This window comes from Paramisgurnus dabryanus, chromosome 12, assembly GCF_030506205.2.
Source record: "Paramisgurnus dabryanus chromosome 12, PD_genome_1.1, whole genome shotgun sequence".
NCBI lineage: Eukaryota > Metazoa > Chordata > Actinopteri > Cypriniformes > Cobitidae > Paramisgurnus > Paramisgurnus dabryanus.
Genome location: NC_133348.1, coordinates 23,558,346 through 23,575,677, shown reverse-complemented (window position 1 = coordinate 23,575,677; position 17,332 = coordinate 23,558,346). Strand labels below are relative to the sequence as shown.

At 39.3% G+C, this 17,332-nt stretch overlaps 1 protein-coding gene across 3 annotated transcripts in view; it reads right to left on the bottom strand.

Annotated features, from left to right (window-relative positions):
* cdc42bpb (CDC42 binding protein kinase beta (DMPK-like)) overlaps positions 1-17,332 on the bottom strand; it is a 71,162-nt gene that overhangs the window by 12,949 nt on the left and 40,881 nt on the right. For all 3 annotated transcript variants that reach the window (XM_065257263.2, XM_065257264.2, XM_065257265.2), the window contains exons 10-23: positions 17,160-17,279; positions 16,279-16,412; positions 14,113-14,355; positions 13,107-13,217; positions 10,825-11,072; positions 9,926-10,031; positions 9,710-9,834; positions 9,221-9,326; positions 5,176-5,324; positions 4,589-4,686; positions 4,367-4,446; positions 691-765; positions 395-469; positions 158-263 (exon numbers count right to left, since the gene is read on the bottom strand). In XM_065257263.2, the coding sequence (XP_065113335.1) occupies positions 158-263; positions 395-469; positions 691-765; positions 4,367-4,446; positions 4,589-4,686; positions 5,176-5,324; positions 9,221-9,326; positions 9,710-9,834; positions 9,926-10,031; positions 10,825-11,072; positions 13,107-13,217; positions 14,113-14,355; positions 16,279-16,412; positions 17,160-17,279 (1,776 nt within the window). The remainder of the gene's footprint in view (positions 1-157; positions 264-394; positions 470-690; positions 766-4,366; positions 4,447-4,588; positions 4,687-5,175; positions 5,325-9,220; positions 9,327-9,709; positions 9,835-9,925; positions 10,032-10,824; positions 11,073-13,106; positions 13,218-14,112; positions 14,356-16,278; positions 16,413-17,159; positions 17,280-17,332) is intronic.

The following is a 17,332-nucleotide window of genomic DNA, read 5'->3' as shown; positions in this document are numbered from 1 at the left end:
AAAAATTTTTTTATTACTATTAAACATTCACACACAGTTTACATGAAACTCTTTATTCAAATGAAACGTGTCTTTTTGGTTTAAAATAAAATCAGCAGTTTTGTAAATCAAAGATACTGCATATTTTATGCATCAGTGACATGGGCGGCTAGCTTACCTTCACAGGCGAACCCTTGTCGGATCTGGCCCACCATCAGTGATGTACAGTGAGTGCACTGAGTTGGGCTAGAAAAGGTCTTGATGCTCAGCTGGTGAGCTTTAGGCTATTGACAGAAAAAATAGGAACAGTCAAAGCACTAAATACAAAAGGCAGAGCGAAACAGGTAATGGAAATAGGTTAATAAGGAGAAATGGGTTGGACACATTAGATGGCGGTTGGTGAATAAGCATGTACCTTTGGTGCAGTGAGGGTGGGCTGATAAAGGGGTGACGGAGCTACAGGGGTGGTAACTGGAGTCTTCACTGGTTCCTACAGTATTAGAGAGCAGTATTATAGCACACATAGCATCCAAAACATATTTAGACATCATATTTTTGTATGTTTTGTCAAGATGGGACAAAGGATTTAATTTGTCAAGTCTCATCAATATCAAGGACTTTAAAGGGAAATGACTACATCAATGACCAATGCATCAGACAGGAAGTCTGATAGTAACTGAATGTAATAGGAAGCGTGAGGTGGACACTCACATCCTGTTCTGAAGTCACCGATGCTGAGGTTTCCGATTTCTGGGGTGTGGCATCCACTTCTCCAATAGAGCTTGACTGAGAAAAAAGACAACAGGGGTGAAATTGCTTAAAATGTTGTGCTAGCATTTGCTGTAAGCTATTTATATTCCATCACACAACTTCTTTTGTCCTACAACTTCCTGTTGCTTACATTCATGACAAACACAATTTCTGTGGGGGTCAGTTTTAAAAATAGCCTTAAAATTTCACAAAAATTAACAAATAATTTTTGGTTTGCAACACAAGTAAGTATTCAGGTCACATGCTCACATGGGAAAATCATGAAAAAAAGTTGCTTATGTATAGCTTGTGTCCACCAAAGCATTTTTCACTATGTCCAGCATATTTTTTTCAGTTGTTTCCAATGGAAGGGCAGTGTTATTAATGGAGAACCCAAGAAAATTTTGTGTTGCAGCAATTAACATTGGCCAAATTTGACCCCGTGGGTTCTCCAGGGTTAAAAAAAACGCTGGCAGTTGGCAAGATGCTAAGCATTTTGGGCATAGTAGAAAGTCAAACTATGTTGCAGCATTTGAACCAATCACAGACATGTCTCTTGATTTTACAGTATAGTCTGTTTTTCGTGTACCTGGTGAGCACTGTAAACAATACTGCATATGATTTTCATTCACATTTACTGTATGTGCTGAAGTTTAGAGTTAGGAGTTTGTTCATGCCCCCTAACCTCAAGTATGTGTAATTAGTCTTATTTTGTGATTTTTGGCAGAAGATTTGTACTCATGTGCAGTTTATGACTCAAATCATCAAACCAAACACCACAGCATTACTCAGACTTCAAACAAAACCTTAAAATGACATACAAATAAACCAGGCAACACACTAATTGGACTAACTGTGTGTTTGTGACAACTAAATACACATCAGTTCAGTTCCAGGATCTATCCAACACATCCTAACAAAACTCATCACTGCCTTTGGACTGTATTCTTGATGAAACATTCCCCATAATCTTTCATTCATTTTAATTTAAAACTAAATTCAATCCACATCACAGACATTTATTCCCCAGCATCGCTCAAGGACTTAACCAAAACAGTTTAGGGCACTTGCAGTCTAGTTAAATGAAGAAGGATGTTATTCACGTTAGCCCTTTACGAGGTTAGAATACAATAAAGAGGTGGTTAATGCTAACAGATGAATGCTAATCCTGAGTCATGCTCTAAGCATTGACTTGCTAACCTTTAGCATCTACAATTAGATTTAACAGGATCTAGCGCATTGCGGCGAGCAACACGGTCAGCAGGCAAAAAGATGCAATCGACTGGTTGACATGCTGGTTAGACGAAGGTGTAAAGCAAATGACACCTTGAATGTTAGGTTGTAATGGTTGGATGTAGCACCAGGTTATAATTTTCTATAAAATAAGTATTTTGTCTGCTGACAGATCACTCCCACCAAGGCTTAAAGGAAAACACCAACGTTTTTCTCACCTCAACTTAGACAAATTAATACATACCCATCTTTTTTCAATACATGCAGTCAATCTTCTTACATTGCGTTGTGAATGTGTTAGCATTTAGCCTAGCCCCATTTATTTCTTATGATCCAAACAGGGATAAAACAAACAAGTGCTGCAAACTAAGTGCTCTTCTGCTTAAAAAATGCCACGTTTTATTTTGTGCCAGCGTACTTACTTGTGTAACTACTCATGTAACAGTCTTTAAATAGGGAAAACATGGAAGTGTTTGGTGGATTTTAAAATCATCCCTGTTTGAATCCTAAGGAATGAATGGGGCTAGGCTAAATGCTAACACATTCATGACGCGCTGTACAAAGATTAAAAGTGCACGCATTGAAAAAAGATAGGTACGTATTAATGTGTCTAGGTTGAGGTAAGAACATAGTAAAATATTAAAAAATTGTGGTGTTTTCCTTCAAGGTCATAAAGGAAGGGGCTTCTTTCAACAAACTTACTTCATCCCAAAGAGCAAGCAGAGATGATATGGATGAAGAGGATACGGAGTCCTTTTTAAAGGGACAAAAATAAGATGACAAGTAATACAACTTTTTTCGATTTTAGCCCTCTTTAAACAATCTGCACACTTAGTCCATGGTTGTAAACTGAAACCATATGGCTTTTAACAAGGGCAGAGTATGGAAGTAGTTTCCTGATGGTGCATTAGTCAAACAAAGCTTTAGACTTCTATAATCATCTTTAATGCATGATGGGTCACTGGAAACTAAAACAACTCAGTAATTGAAGCAAGTTCATCACATTTAGTCATCAGCTGCCGTTCTAATGCAAACTGTGACTGCGCTGCATACTAACTGATGGGAAGTCTGAATGATTTCATCATGTGCCAGAGCTTCGTATCAAACATAAAAGCTGTTTTAGACAGCATGTTCTAACCTTCAGGGTTCCCACACCTTAGTTAACTTCAAGGACCTTTCAAGGACTTTCCAGGTCCAATACCCTCAAATTCAAAGACTAAATGTGGGGACACATTTCAAGTGAGAGCAAGGTTACATCGTGTTACCTTTCAAGATACATTGTTACAGTTCCCTTTTGAGGGAACTCATGTTGCGTCACTGCGGTGACACTTTGGGGACGCATCCAGGGGTAAGTGCGTCTGAATGTGTATATCAAATTCAACCAATGATGAGGCTTAACGACAAGACAAGGTGACGCGGGAGCCAGGAAGTATATCGCTATCTAAAATATTGCCAAAGACGGAGTTACAGGGACGCAGGAAGTATGGAAATGGAGACGCAGCGTCTCGTTCCCTTCTCACGGAACAACAGTTACATACGTAACCCAAGACGTCTTCATTTGTCAAACACAACTATGCAAAAAAGCATTTTGGTATGAATCAACATTTGCATACAGAAGATATAAGCATTTAAAGTGAACAGTTTAGCACGTGTGCTAAGAAAGTCTAGAATTTTTATGATATTATCCTACACTACACAGGGAATTATATGGATTTTTTCCCAGAAACGGTCCTGCATAAAATAGATTCAAGCACTTTCAAATAACCTGTATCTATGTATGTATATTTTCAAAAACATCCAAGGGCCTTGAATTTTTTCCCCAGATTTTCAATGACCTGTGGGAACCCTGAACCTTGAGATCAGAGAGCATCCCTTCTTCCCTTTATAGTGCACTATTAAGCACTGAATATATAGGAAATAGTGAACAAACGAGCAAAATAAGTGGAAAAATAATACAAAATAAGTGGTATTTTGTTGTTGCATGTGTTAGTTTTACTATAGCTATAACTTGCATGCAACACAGAACAGGATTTACAAAATTAATTAACTAATTTAGAAAAACAAACTAATTAACTAATTCATTGAAAACGATTACAGTCAGGTGTGATCTTGCCACCTATTGCATACCACGTAAAACACCCGTAAGACTGCAGATGACCGTTGTGATCAACTGAGTCAGGAATCCCATAAACTATTATGAACTTGCCAGTGGCTAGACATTCATAAGCCATTGGCTTGTATAGACATTATCTCATCATTCTGATAAACAACTAACTAGTTCTCTGATGTCCTGAGGTCCGAGGTCATTAAAATGATTGCGTGGACAAAGAGAGTCTTGTTCAAGGCTCGTAATGCAGTAATGCATAAGCAGATGCAACAGTCAGATATAATGAGAAACACTCACTCTGAATGTCAGGTCATGGGCGAGGGGGGAGGTATTGAAGTACTCGAAGATGGAATCTTGAAAGTCTGGTAGCTTTAGGCCTACAGATAAGAGAATACAGAATTGTATGTAAGAATATTCAACTACAAAATAGTTAAATAAAACAAATATTCATATGGTGGTGAATCAGACAACAGATCAGATCATTTGCTTGTGGTTTATGAATATAGACAGACATGTTACCTTTGTCTGACCGTGAGCGGCTCTCCTCCATTTCCTTCTTCATGTTCTCCAGCTGCTCCTCCAACTCTCTGTTCTTGGCTTCTGTATCCCTCAGTTTGCTGTAGGATGCGAGAGGCCAAAACGAAAGTCATCAAAAAAATGCCTTTACATTGTGCTAGTGATATATGATGTCGGATTATGTTAATCTTTATATTTAAAGAAATGGGATGTTCATTGTCATGTTTACCACATGAAACGGGGGTAAAGTTGCTTAAAGGAAACAATGGTTTCAAGATCATCAGCACTAACTGGAAATGTACATGCATGCAACTTTCAAAGGCATATTTTATGAAGCTTGCATGCTCTAATATCAGTGAAAATGAAAATTGAAAGTGACATGTCGAAATATGACCTCTGCATTTAACCCATACAGTGAGTAGTGAACACATGCACTGCAGGTCATGAACACACACACCCGGGAAAGATGCTTGCTCAAGGGCAACCTAAGTCGCAACCTGCCAGCCGTGGGACTCGGTGCAGCTTGGCTAAATTTATCAACAGCATTCTGAATAAATAAAAGGTTGCCTATAGCACAAAAAAAGCCTCACCTCTCAAAAGAAATGTTAGCAGCTTTGACCTTACGCAGGTCATCCTGAACAAGTTGCTTGGCACGGATTTCAGCATCCAATGCCGACTGCAGCTCCAGACGAGCAGACATGTCCAATTTTTGACTGCGACGCACCTTCCACAAGGGATCCTGGTCAAGGAAAGGAGATGCAATTTTAAAAAGAAACTCCAAAAATGAATGTAAAATCTATAAGTGAGATGAATGAAAACAAAACTTTATTGCTCCATTAGCTTTATTTATATAAGCAAAGCAGGTATTCCTTAAAGATGGTTCAGATATGGTTAGATCGGAAAATATGAGATCAGACGATCAACGTTCTAGAACAGCGTGCCTCAAGGATGAAAAATCATCCTGTTTCGAAGTACATATTATATAGTGTATCGTGTCAAACATCATTTTTGTGATCATTTAGTTAAGAACATAGTGATTCCAGCACAAACACAAAAAGCAGCAGGCATGGAAAAATGCGCCCAAATAGACTACACCACATAACAAACACGGATACCAAAATTCTCCCTTAATCCCTCAAGATCCATTTTCCATAAATCCGAGGACTAGCAAGTGCTTATCTTAGATTTCCAACAATTTAATAGCTATTGATTTTCAGCTGTCAGCAAGCCGTTCCAGCTCTTACACATGTGGCTACAAACAAGATTCGTCTCCATGAACTATGCAGCAATGGGACAGTGATGTACAAAAAAGAGACAACCCCACTGGTTGGGGGGACAGCTGAATATCATGGACTGAGAGGAGAGGATTACATCTAGTTCACTGATCAAACACATGAACATTTTGGGGAACTGATGAGGCCTCATACTGTATGTGTGGCTTCTGCCTATGTGAGCTCACAGCTGATGGGAAGTGGGCAGCGATGATGGCAATCATGGGATGTTACTGGCAGAACTCATCAGCTTTACATTAGAGCTCTGAGAGTGCCCGTCCCATTCAGCGTGGCTCTCAAGCTTAATCATGACCTGGTCTTATAACTGCAGAAGTCAGCCTTTTGTTCAAACTTATCAAGTTAATGAGTTCTCCATGCAACCAGATATCCATCCAACAGCATGCAAGCGGAAATCAGAGTATATACGAGTTGACCTCAGAGGAACAATGGAGGTGTGCTTATCTAAAATGTTTACAGGTTTTATGTTTAGCAATGGAGAGAGCTGATGCAGCATTTTCATTCATCTGCCCTTTTAGGGTTTTTTTGCGAATTAAACCCATTGAAATCTTTTGACAAATATGCTTTGTCCTATGATAACACATTTTCATATTTAAGTTTGAACAGCATGTGGAATGGATCATTTTATGTTTAATTTTTAACTCCTTCCCCATCATTGACGAGTAATCTTGTCAATAAAAAGAAAATATTTCACTGCCAATGGCGAGTTTTTACGGCAATCCGTATTTCTGCTATTAGCCACAATATGCTTTGTCCTATGAGAACACATTTTCATATTTAAAGGATTTATTCCGGTATTTAACACTTTGAGTCTCATTTCTGGTTTGTTTTGTATGAACTACAGTGATGGACACACAAATTTTGACAATGGGTCGTGTCTTGACTTTTTGACTCGTTTAGAAGCGTCTCTTGACTGCTTCAGAATGGAAGTCAATGACCATGCACAAACATGTCATTAAAACAACACTTAACGTTCATTTTCAAAACTGTACTACTCACCGAGTGGTTCGTTGATGATTAAAAACAAATATATTGGCGCAATGTATGATTTCAATCCGTGTTATTTGCTATAGTGGAACTATTTTTTCAGATACCTCACAACCGCGTATATACTTCCGCTCTATATTTGAGTCTGAGGCGTTAGCACACTCCCGACCACTTGATGGCGACAACCACTGTGTCTAGCGTATAGACAGTCACAATCGAGCTCAACTTCAAACCTAAAGCTGGTCACTGAGCCATCAAATATGGGAAAAATTTATTCTGAGAGAAACCGAGCGAAAAAACTACAACCACATGTAAACAGACCCTTTTCCGTTTCCGGCGGCGGAGTGATATATCAGTGAGCAATGAGTCTTCCAAGAGAAGTCAATGGAATTTTACAAAATGCCAAATAAAACACGACAGAAACTGTATTTCGCTACACAACTTGTTTTTAATCATCAACGAACACCACAAACCACTCGATGAGTAGTACAGTTTTGAAAATGAACGTTAAGTGTTGTTTTAATGAAATGTTTGTGCATGGCCATTGACTTACATTCTGAAGCAGTCAAGAGACGCTTCTAAACGAGTCAAAAAGTCAAGACACGACCCATTGTCAAAATTTGTGTGTCCATCACTGTAGTTCATCCAAAACAAACCAGAAATGAGACTCAAAGTGTTAAATACCGGAATTATCCTTTAAGTTTGAACAGCATGTGGAATGGATCATTTTATGTTTAGTTTTTTTTAACTCTTTCCCCATCATTGACGAGTTATCTCTTCAAATAAAAGAAAATGTTTCACTGCCAATGGCAAGTTTTTACGGCAATCTGTATTTCTGCTATTAGCCACTAGGTGCCGTTTTTACCCAACCTATAAAACACTGAAGCCTCCGCTGACCCAAAAACAGTAAAAACTCTATGTTTTGATCATCGCTCTGAATCTGATCACTATCAAAAGTCCTTCACAAAAATGCAATTATCTCAGCTTTTTGCTCAAAATTTTGTATTTTTTTTAAAGAAACCTACCCATATTCAACATGTAATAAAGAGAAAACAAATGTAAAATTTTTGTTAATGTTTGGCATTAAACTTTTGGTTAAAATGAAAAAATGCTGGCGCTGGCTGACAATTTCATTTAAAATGCTGGCAGGGAAAGAGTAAAAAGCCATCAGGAATAGTCACACAGCCACAAAGTATTTGTTCAATGCTCGTCTATGGCAGGTTGTATCAGGGGAGGGGCATACCCATTGTAAAAAGCATTTGATTGGACCAAAATCTGTGTAGTGCATGGAGTCATCAAAATTTTCGCTCTATTTTCCCAGAACTGAAATACTGTTCATGTTAAATCCATTACTTGGGCAACAGTTAGGGGGACACCAACATATTTATTTAGGAAGCCTGGACAGATGAATGACAGATTGACTGGCCATTGGACGACAATCTCGTGCTCTCCTTTTTTTCGAAACTGCTCCGCATAGATTGAAGACATGATGGAGGCACTCACCCGCTTGGTGACCCGAGGTGCCACCATAGATTTCTGGGTGGGGATGTTTACTCCAGGGCCTTGCTGATATAGTAAATAACATTACCACAAAAATATAAAAACTGAACAGACCTATTCATCAGGTTCTCTAAGAGACATCGAAATAATTACGAAGTAATGTTGAGTCATACTTGGACAAGAAATGCTTTGTCTGGAACTTCATGAGATAGATCATCAAATAAACAAAACCACAGGACATTTGATTAAATTCAGTTTGATATTATCTAAGGTCACTGACCCAAACACAAAATCGTATGACGTACTTGCACAGCGCCTATTCCTGCAATATCTTAAAGCAACCCAGCAATTAAGCCAATAAGCTTAATTTGAGAATAAGCAAATCTTTGGATGTCTCTTTATCACAAATATCCTTGGCTACAAATCAAAAGTTATCAGCAGATCCCAATATGGCAATGCAAAAGTAAATGCACCAATGCCAATCTCATTCAGGTTTGTATCTTGCAATCCTGCTTATTTGCAGGATATTAAATAAAATGTGACCCTCCCTTCACCTACAACATTAACATGTCACTTGCCTTCAATCAAATTACATTAGATTTGCTATTTAAAGCACTCCACAGAACATACTTATCTCAATCTTAATTTTATCAGCCTACGCGGTTACGGAGCTCAGAGGAGTTGCAGGGGAAGAGAGAGATTTCCATTCGCTGACAAATTTAGAAGTAGTCTCCTCCGAAGACTGGAAAGTGGAGCGTAATAGCAGATCAACCATTTAACCGGTTGTTTGGCGTAAAAGCCTGATTGTGAAGCTGTTAAAAGCTGTTATGATGTAAAAATAAGAGTTAGTTAGGTTTACCAGTGTTCTAGATCCCAGACTGGAGCTACGCAGAGACTCCAACTCCTCCGTCATCTTGGAAGCCAAAGCCTGAAGGTATCCACGAGCATCTTTTTCATCACTGACCCTATAAACACACACGAATGTGTAAGCAAAGGTTATCTTTTATTATACTACGGGCTGTTAATGCTTTATTCTGATTGGTTGAGAAATGTTCCATGGGTATGCATTATTTTCGATAAACGCACACCTGACCTGTCAAATGTCTTAAAATAACCACCATAGCAATGTCTTTGTAAATCGTAGTATAAGCAGAATAACTGACTCCGGTATTTTGATTTTTTTGAAAATAATGCTCATACACGGTGTAACGTCACTCGTGCCACATTACCACCATTATTTTAAAAAAAATTCAACGTCCCATAGTCAATTACTCCTTACAGATTAAAGTTCATAAGAGCACAGTTTATGAACCATGTACAATAAATGCAAGTGCAAGATCTTTCTCACCATTGGATGATCTCAGCGATCTGTGCTTCCCAGTGTGCTACACTCTCTTTTTTGGATGCTAGGGCCTGAAGCTCATCTTCCAGTTGTATGTTCTGAGCCTTCAACTTGTCCACAAATGTACCGAGCTGTAGAGAATGAGATTTCAAGATCAATGTCTAAACATCACCTCAATGTCACTCAAACGCTGCTTCTAATCCCCAAGAAACAGGACCCTACCCTTTCTGTTTCTGCAGTGAGTTTGTGGTTTTCCTGGGTAAGGCGATGGCGTTCACGTTCGTGCTTGTCTATCAGAGACCCCATGGTCTCGTCAATCTCAATTTGACTGTGAAAAAAAGAGAATTTGTGGTCAAAGGTTTGTCGATGGCCACTATTTTAAATTATACAAGTGCAAAATTGCAGAAATGAAATGCACATTTAATTAAGATGGTATTCACACAAAATTTCATTGCTAAAAACAACATTATTTTGTGTATTTGGTAAAATACAATGCGTTTGCGTGGTTTATGGTCAAAAAACACCTATCGTTCATTTTTGTAGCTCCAGATTTCACTCTCTTCCCGAAACACACGAATCTGAAAAGCTCTGTGTCCCATACTGGTCAGCTAATCTGTACGTTGTGATTGGCCTGAATATCTCTGACGTCAGCTGGAAATGTGATGCTCCTTACCATGATTGAAAGATTAGGTTGCTAACAGGATATAACTTACAGGCTGTGAGTCTGAAGCGGGAGGAATTATGATAATGTCAGTCTGTCTACATCACCAATCCCAAGAAGTAAACCGTTACCTACAATCTGTGTGTTTATTGTAGTTCAAGAAAAGAGATTTACATTGGAGACGATAACTCGTGTCATTGTTTACTTTGGGGTTTGTACCTTTTGCATATCGTTAACATGCAATAATACACACTTACATACCAAATGAAATGCAAAAACGTGAATTGGACAATAGGTTCTCTTTAAAAAAAGTGCATTTATAAACTAAGTCATCAACTAATACTGGTCATTTCAAAAGGTCTAAATACTGACCAGGCTAAAATATCACTAAGGCATTCACTAAATGATATCAAGTCATCTTTTTGCTTTCAGGGAATTGTTGTGCACTAACAGTACTCACCGCTCTCTCTTTCCCTTTTCCAGTTTGTCTTTGAGCACAAGCAGCTCTTTTTGCAGGGAAAGCTGCTGACCTTCAGAATCATGAAGCTCCTTCCTCAGGTTTTTCAGCTCTATAGTGTGAGAAGCTTCGCGCCTCACCAGCTCCTCCTCATAAAAGAGCCCCTTCTTATCCAGCTCAGACTTCATCTTGGTGAGCTCCTGCTGAGTCTCAACCCCAAGACCTGAGACGCGACCGCTTCCCTGCTTCACCTGAAACATAAACAGACAGAGGTTTATAATCATTGACAGGCTGTTGGTGAAGAAACAAGCAATAAAACTTCTCTTAAGCTATGTTTATACTCGACGAGTCCGCACGGGCGCGTTGGTGCGCGCGGCAAAAATGACGTCAACTTGGAGTGGGCGGTCGTGCGCGTTGGGTGCGCGAGACCCCATTTCGCGTGGCGGTGTGCACGGCATTTTTTGTAACTTTCCGCGCGGCTCCGCATCCGAAAATGACCGAACTCGAGGCGATTCTGTCCGAGCAGGCAAGCCTGTGACGTATCTCTTTGATCAATCCAAGCAAAACAATGTATATATTTATCTGAGACTCTGTAAGTAAAGTATGGAAACTTTGCAGCTTAAAACACGAATTCTTTTACATGATTCAGAATGTTTGGCTTATATTTGTATTAAATGAACCACTAGATGAGGAATAAAAACAAACCTTAAGATATCTGTACTGTTTGTTTAGTAAAAAACGTTAATAAATTGATAATGTTTAATAAAGACATATTTAAAAGATTGTTGTTTTATTCATGTTCTCATATTTATATATCAAACTCTGATGTTAAAAGCACCAGGGTAGTTCCAGCAGACGACTTCTTCTATCCTCTTCGTTATGTTTGTTTTTGACTTTATTGCTCGCGTCGCCCCTTGGTGGTTCAAAAAATATTGCAACAGCGAGCGCGTCAACTATAAACGCCTCGTCCGTTTGGTGAGACCCGCGCGCGATCCGCGGAGGCTTGCGTTGCGGACCAAAGCGCGAGTATAAACAAAGCTTTAGACAGCCATAACTGGGTATTTGTTGATGGTTTTAGTTCACTTTCTAAAGTGAAGTGAATTTCAGCTACAAGTTACCCCACCTAACATGAAATCTGCAACACATAACTGTATACAAAAAACTCATATAAATTTCGACTGGTTTTTATTAATATGTGCTTCTAATGTGGACACTAAAATGCTTAACTTTGAAAACAGATTAGATTGCTGTAGGACATTAAGGATTGCATGTTCAATATACGTACAAGCATATTAAATTAGACAGACACTAAGAAGGGAGGGGTGACAATCGCGCTGAGGCATGGTTTGGTTTGGTTTGGATAATGTGAGTGCACCCTGACTCGTCCCAGCGCGACACCCAATAAGCACCACCCATAAGCACCATCATTTTGGACATTCTGTGATCTAATGTGATATTGTTGTTCATGTTCTTGTTCATGATGACATTTTGTTATTGTAATTAATTTATAGCATTAACAAGATGACATGTTGAATTCATTTTGGGAGCAATGACTGATTGAATGTATTTTTGGTGCAGTACCTGTATATATGTAGTAGTTTTTGCCAAGGTCAATTGCTGTCATATGGCGAACAACTTACTTTGTTACTTAAAATAACTGGTATATTGATTCAATAGATTTATAGCATTTAGAAAAAAAAGACGTGTCATTGATTTATTGCATTTTGCTGAAAAAATAATCAGTTTTTATAATAATAATGGATCTGAATTTTAATGTTATTATAACTTTAAGATGCTATGTGAAAGTTTGTAACAGAAAATAGTGGTTTTCATCTTGTCACTTTCTTGATATAGAAAACACATTTTAACCCTAATTAGCCAAATGGATTTATTGCGTTTTGGAACCAAACTCTTCATATTTACATAACAGGATGGAGAGCAGAGGAAAGGGAAGAGTCATGAGATGTAGAAACAGCAAAAGGAGCTGCTCTCCTTCACGTACATGCACACAGAAGACAAATAAGACAGGAACATCCCACTAAAAATAACCACACAGGATATCCCACGTAAAGCAGAAGAAAACATACACAAGAGAGGGAAAGTACACTGATTCAAAAAAGTGACTTCATGCATTCATGAAGCAACCTGTAGAGTTTCAGGCTATACATTTTATCAGTAGAGTAATGGTATGGATGTCGAACCCATGACTATATTTTCTACCAGCTGAGCTACAGGAAAACTACACGATGGAGGATTTTAGTGACAGAAGAGATGTGACCTCTGACCTTGAGTGTTTCCAGCTCACTCTCCAGTTGTTTGGAGTAGACTTCACTGTGCTCCCTCAGCTTACGCTCCTTGGAGGCTTCGGCACGCGCGTCCTCCAGTTGAGACTCCAGCTGCAATATCACACAGACAATAAAAACAACATGAATCAAACGAGAACTCGCATTGGTCATCTTTTAACCCATATATAAAGCCTAATTTCAACCCTGTGTGACATTGCGCCACTGAAATACTACACAATTTACACTTCTCATTTAATCTTAAAGAGCTACTAGACATCCTGACATAAAGGAGTGTAACAGTTCAATTGGCCCAAGACACATCAACCAAAAGTATTATGCAAAAGAGAGAGACACATAAAAGAAAAGCCAGAGATTTCCCCAATCCAGCTGCCGCCAGCCGTGCGCCTGAACCGCTGTCAGTGACGCCCATCTGGCTCTAGTTAGCCACAGAGGTCCAGGGGAGGTCATGGGGTCTGTAAGGCCGGTCTGCTGGGAGAGGAGACGGCGGGGAGGGCCGGCGAAAAGGGGCGTGAAGACATTCCTGTTGTCGTCTAGGGAGATCTGGAGCTGCCGAGCTAAACTAAGGAGTTACATTCCCTGCTTCCCTGCGGAGTATGACTGATGAACCTCAAAAATGTGCTGTGTTCCAAAACCATGTTTTTTTTCTGACTAACATGTTGGTGCTGAGTAATAAACACTCGATGGGAGCCAGACAACAGTGGGTTTGGAATACCAGAATGACGCAAACAATGCAAATTCATCTTCCGGAATGAAAACCCCCTACAATTAATCTCCATTTGCTTTAAAAAACTGATCCAAAAACATTATAAAAGAGGAACAATCAAACTCATTTAACGATTTTAGGCCACTTTCTTTTACATAACCTTTTAAATCATGTCGATAACAAGCCGCGTAGACAAAACGCCTGCCTTTTTTACAATGCCGTTCGAAAACGGGCCCTAAAGGAGCACCTGCATTCGCAAAGCCCCTCCCCTCAGTGTCTCACCTCTTTGCGGGCCTTCTCGGTTTTGCGGTTGTCCTGGCGCATGGCGTCTATCTTCTGCATAACCACCTCCATCTCCTCCTCCTTGTCTCGCAGCTGCCGCGACAGACGCTGCTTCTGCGAACGCAACTCGACCATGCGCTCGTTCACTTCGGAGAACTCCTGCATGGCGAGCTTCCTCTGCTGGTGGGCGTCTTTCAGCTCCTTGGTCTGAGACTTCAGGCGGTCCAGAGACTCCACCAGTTGCTGGAAAAGAGAGAAACGGATGTTAGCTGGACCGAGAACGATGGAGGCCAAGTGCAGGGATCCGAGATGATACAAGAGTAACAGATGTGCAGATTAAAGTGTGAGAGAGAAGTCGTGAAAGGAGAGAAAAAGAGCACAGCATCGTCTGGGGAGAAGGCACCGAAAAAGAGGTTGAGTGAGAAATAGAAATTGTCAAGAGATTTGGGAGTTGCGAGCTAGAAAACCGTACGCACACACGTAAGGACGATTTCAACATGATCGTGCGGTGTTGCGGGTTGAGTGAAATGAACACGGATGAATCTAACAGGAAGAGTATTTGTCACTGATCATTGACCTCAGATCTCCCCGCTCATATCACAGCCTTGGAAAGCATCGGCGGGTACAAGCCACTCAGGGTCAACAGTCTATTGAAACAGGCCGACCAATCAGATTAGCTAAGAATGTGTGTTGGGCCTGTGATGAGAATTTTGTACCTACCCTATATAAGGGGGTGATGACATTCATTTCATTCACATGAACTTCCTTATTTAATTAAGCTTATAACGGGGCCAGACAGAATCTCCAGTTCTTTTTGCTTTTTCTGCAGAATAGTATTGGAAAAATCTGCGAAATTCAGCAGAATGATTTTTTTTAAGATATTAGGAAATTTAAGCTGTAAATATTACAAAATTGCATCTTAAACAAATACGTTTTTAGCGTTTACAATGACCAAACCAATAAGTCCTCTGAATTAAACTGGACCAACATGAATGTATTATTGTTTATAGTGTTATACTTTATAGTATCAACTTGTGTTAAAGGCAGGGTGCATGATCTCTGCAGGGTTCCCACATCTTTTTTAACTTCAAATTCAAGTACCTTTCAAGGACTTTCCAGGTCCAATACCCTCAAATTCAAGGACTTAATGTGGGGACAAATTTCAAGTGAGAGCAAGGTTACATTGTGTTGCCTTTTAAAATACATTGTTACAGTTCCATTTCGAGGGAACTCGCGCTGCGTCAATGCTGTGACACTTTGGGGACGCCTCCAGGGGTAAGTGCATCTGAATGTGTGTATATTAAATTCAACCAATAGTGAGGCTTAACGACAGAGACAAAGTGACGCGGGAGCCAGGAAGTATATCACTATTTGAAATATTGCCAAAGACGGCGTTACAGGGACGCAGGATGTATGGCAAGGGAGAAACATTATCAATGTTGACATTTGAAATGACCTAAACAAACACGCCCCCCCCAATACTATCTGGACCTTCTTTTGATAGACCCGCCCCACACATACGCAACCCAGGCAATGATGTCGGTTAGTAGACACATCCCTTACTGCCGATTGGCTACAAGCGTGTTTTGGTACTCAGCCTGACTCCCTTTTCCAAAGTGTTTTTCAAAAATCATGCACCCTGCCTTTATTACGTTCTCATCATCAAGATCATTTTTAGAATGCAATGTAATTGAAACTTTATATTAAACATAACAAAAGCATTCATCTTGTTTAAAAAATTATCATGTGCTGACTGTCGCGTCACACAGATGACAGAGTCAAGTGAGATCTCCTTAATTCCGCTGTAAGTTTTATTTCATCCAAAATATCAAATGGTTCATGTTTTCCATCATTAAGAACAGTCACACCAAACAGCACGCTCAGGGGTTTATGTACTTGTCAATGAAGGCTCACAAACATGGCCAGAATGTGTGTGCTTGTCAATGACGAGCATTAAATCTTTTCCACAGAAATCTGCGGGTGTGGATTCCGTTTGGGTCTGCTTATAACAAAATAATTCTTAAGGCGGATTACGACAACTCTGTACAATAAAAAATCAGCTTGAAACATTTAGTCGCTATAAAAAAAAGTGCAAAGTGTTTATCCTTATTCCCCTATTCATTGCTTTCATTTCAATGGATGATTTATCTGTCTAGTCATTCATACCTTATGAATCTCCTCTTTTTCCTGCTTGAGGGCTTTGACTTGCTTGTCCAGGGCCTTTAGTTTGGTGGAGGAACTTTCGAAATCCTGTCGAAGAGTCACCGCCTCCTCCAGCTGGTTCTCCAGCCTATCAGAGTCTGAGGAGGGACAAATCACCCAGAGTGAGCTTGGATGTGATTGGTTGAAGGTTTATGAACAGGCTAGTGTGACTAATCAAATTAAAAATATATTTTTTATTTTATTGCATGTCCTGCCCAAAGCTCTACTTTAAAAAATGTGTAAATTGGTGGCTATAGAATAAAATGTATATGTATGTATACATCAGCAGGTACACAAACATTTAATCCCCAAGCACAGAAATATAGAACTTTATTTATTTTAACTACAGTTGCAGTTCCTATAAAAAAAATCTTAGCATTATGTGATACTTTAAAACATTATTGTTTATTTTAAACCTAGATTTACCCTCCAACATGCAACACTGTATGAAATTGACCTTCTTGGTCAAAATGGCATGTGTAAACAAACAGTCACTTACTCAAGGCTTTGAAGTTTAAATAAATAGCTGTGAAATGAAAATACTCGCTTGATTTTGAAATCATAGTTACAGGTAAGAATATCTTTGAAATAAAACCTCTCTCAATCGCATTAAACCTGTCAAAGCATCTAACACTGCAACCCACATGAAACATGATGCTTATGGCTGTGTAAAATTCCTGGGCTTTCGACAATTTGGGTCATAATTATTTATTTGTTGTTTTCCAAATACATTTTTTACTTATGTTAACTAAGTAAGGAGTATTACAATGATCTATATGACACAGTGTACACACCATATTATTTTTTTTTTTATATCCTTCAACAGTAATTTAGTGACCTCTCACCTGCCAGTTTCTTTTTTAGTCGATCGATTTCCTCGTTGAGTTTTTTTATCTCTTTATCACAGCCGAGTGTGGCAGCCCCACGCCCAGGGCCATGAAGAGACTCTACTGCCCGCGTGGATTCTGGGAAATCACATGGAGAAAACAAATCTTATTTAATTCAAAATGCACAGAGA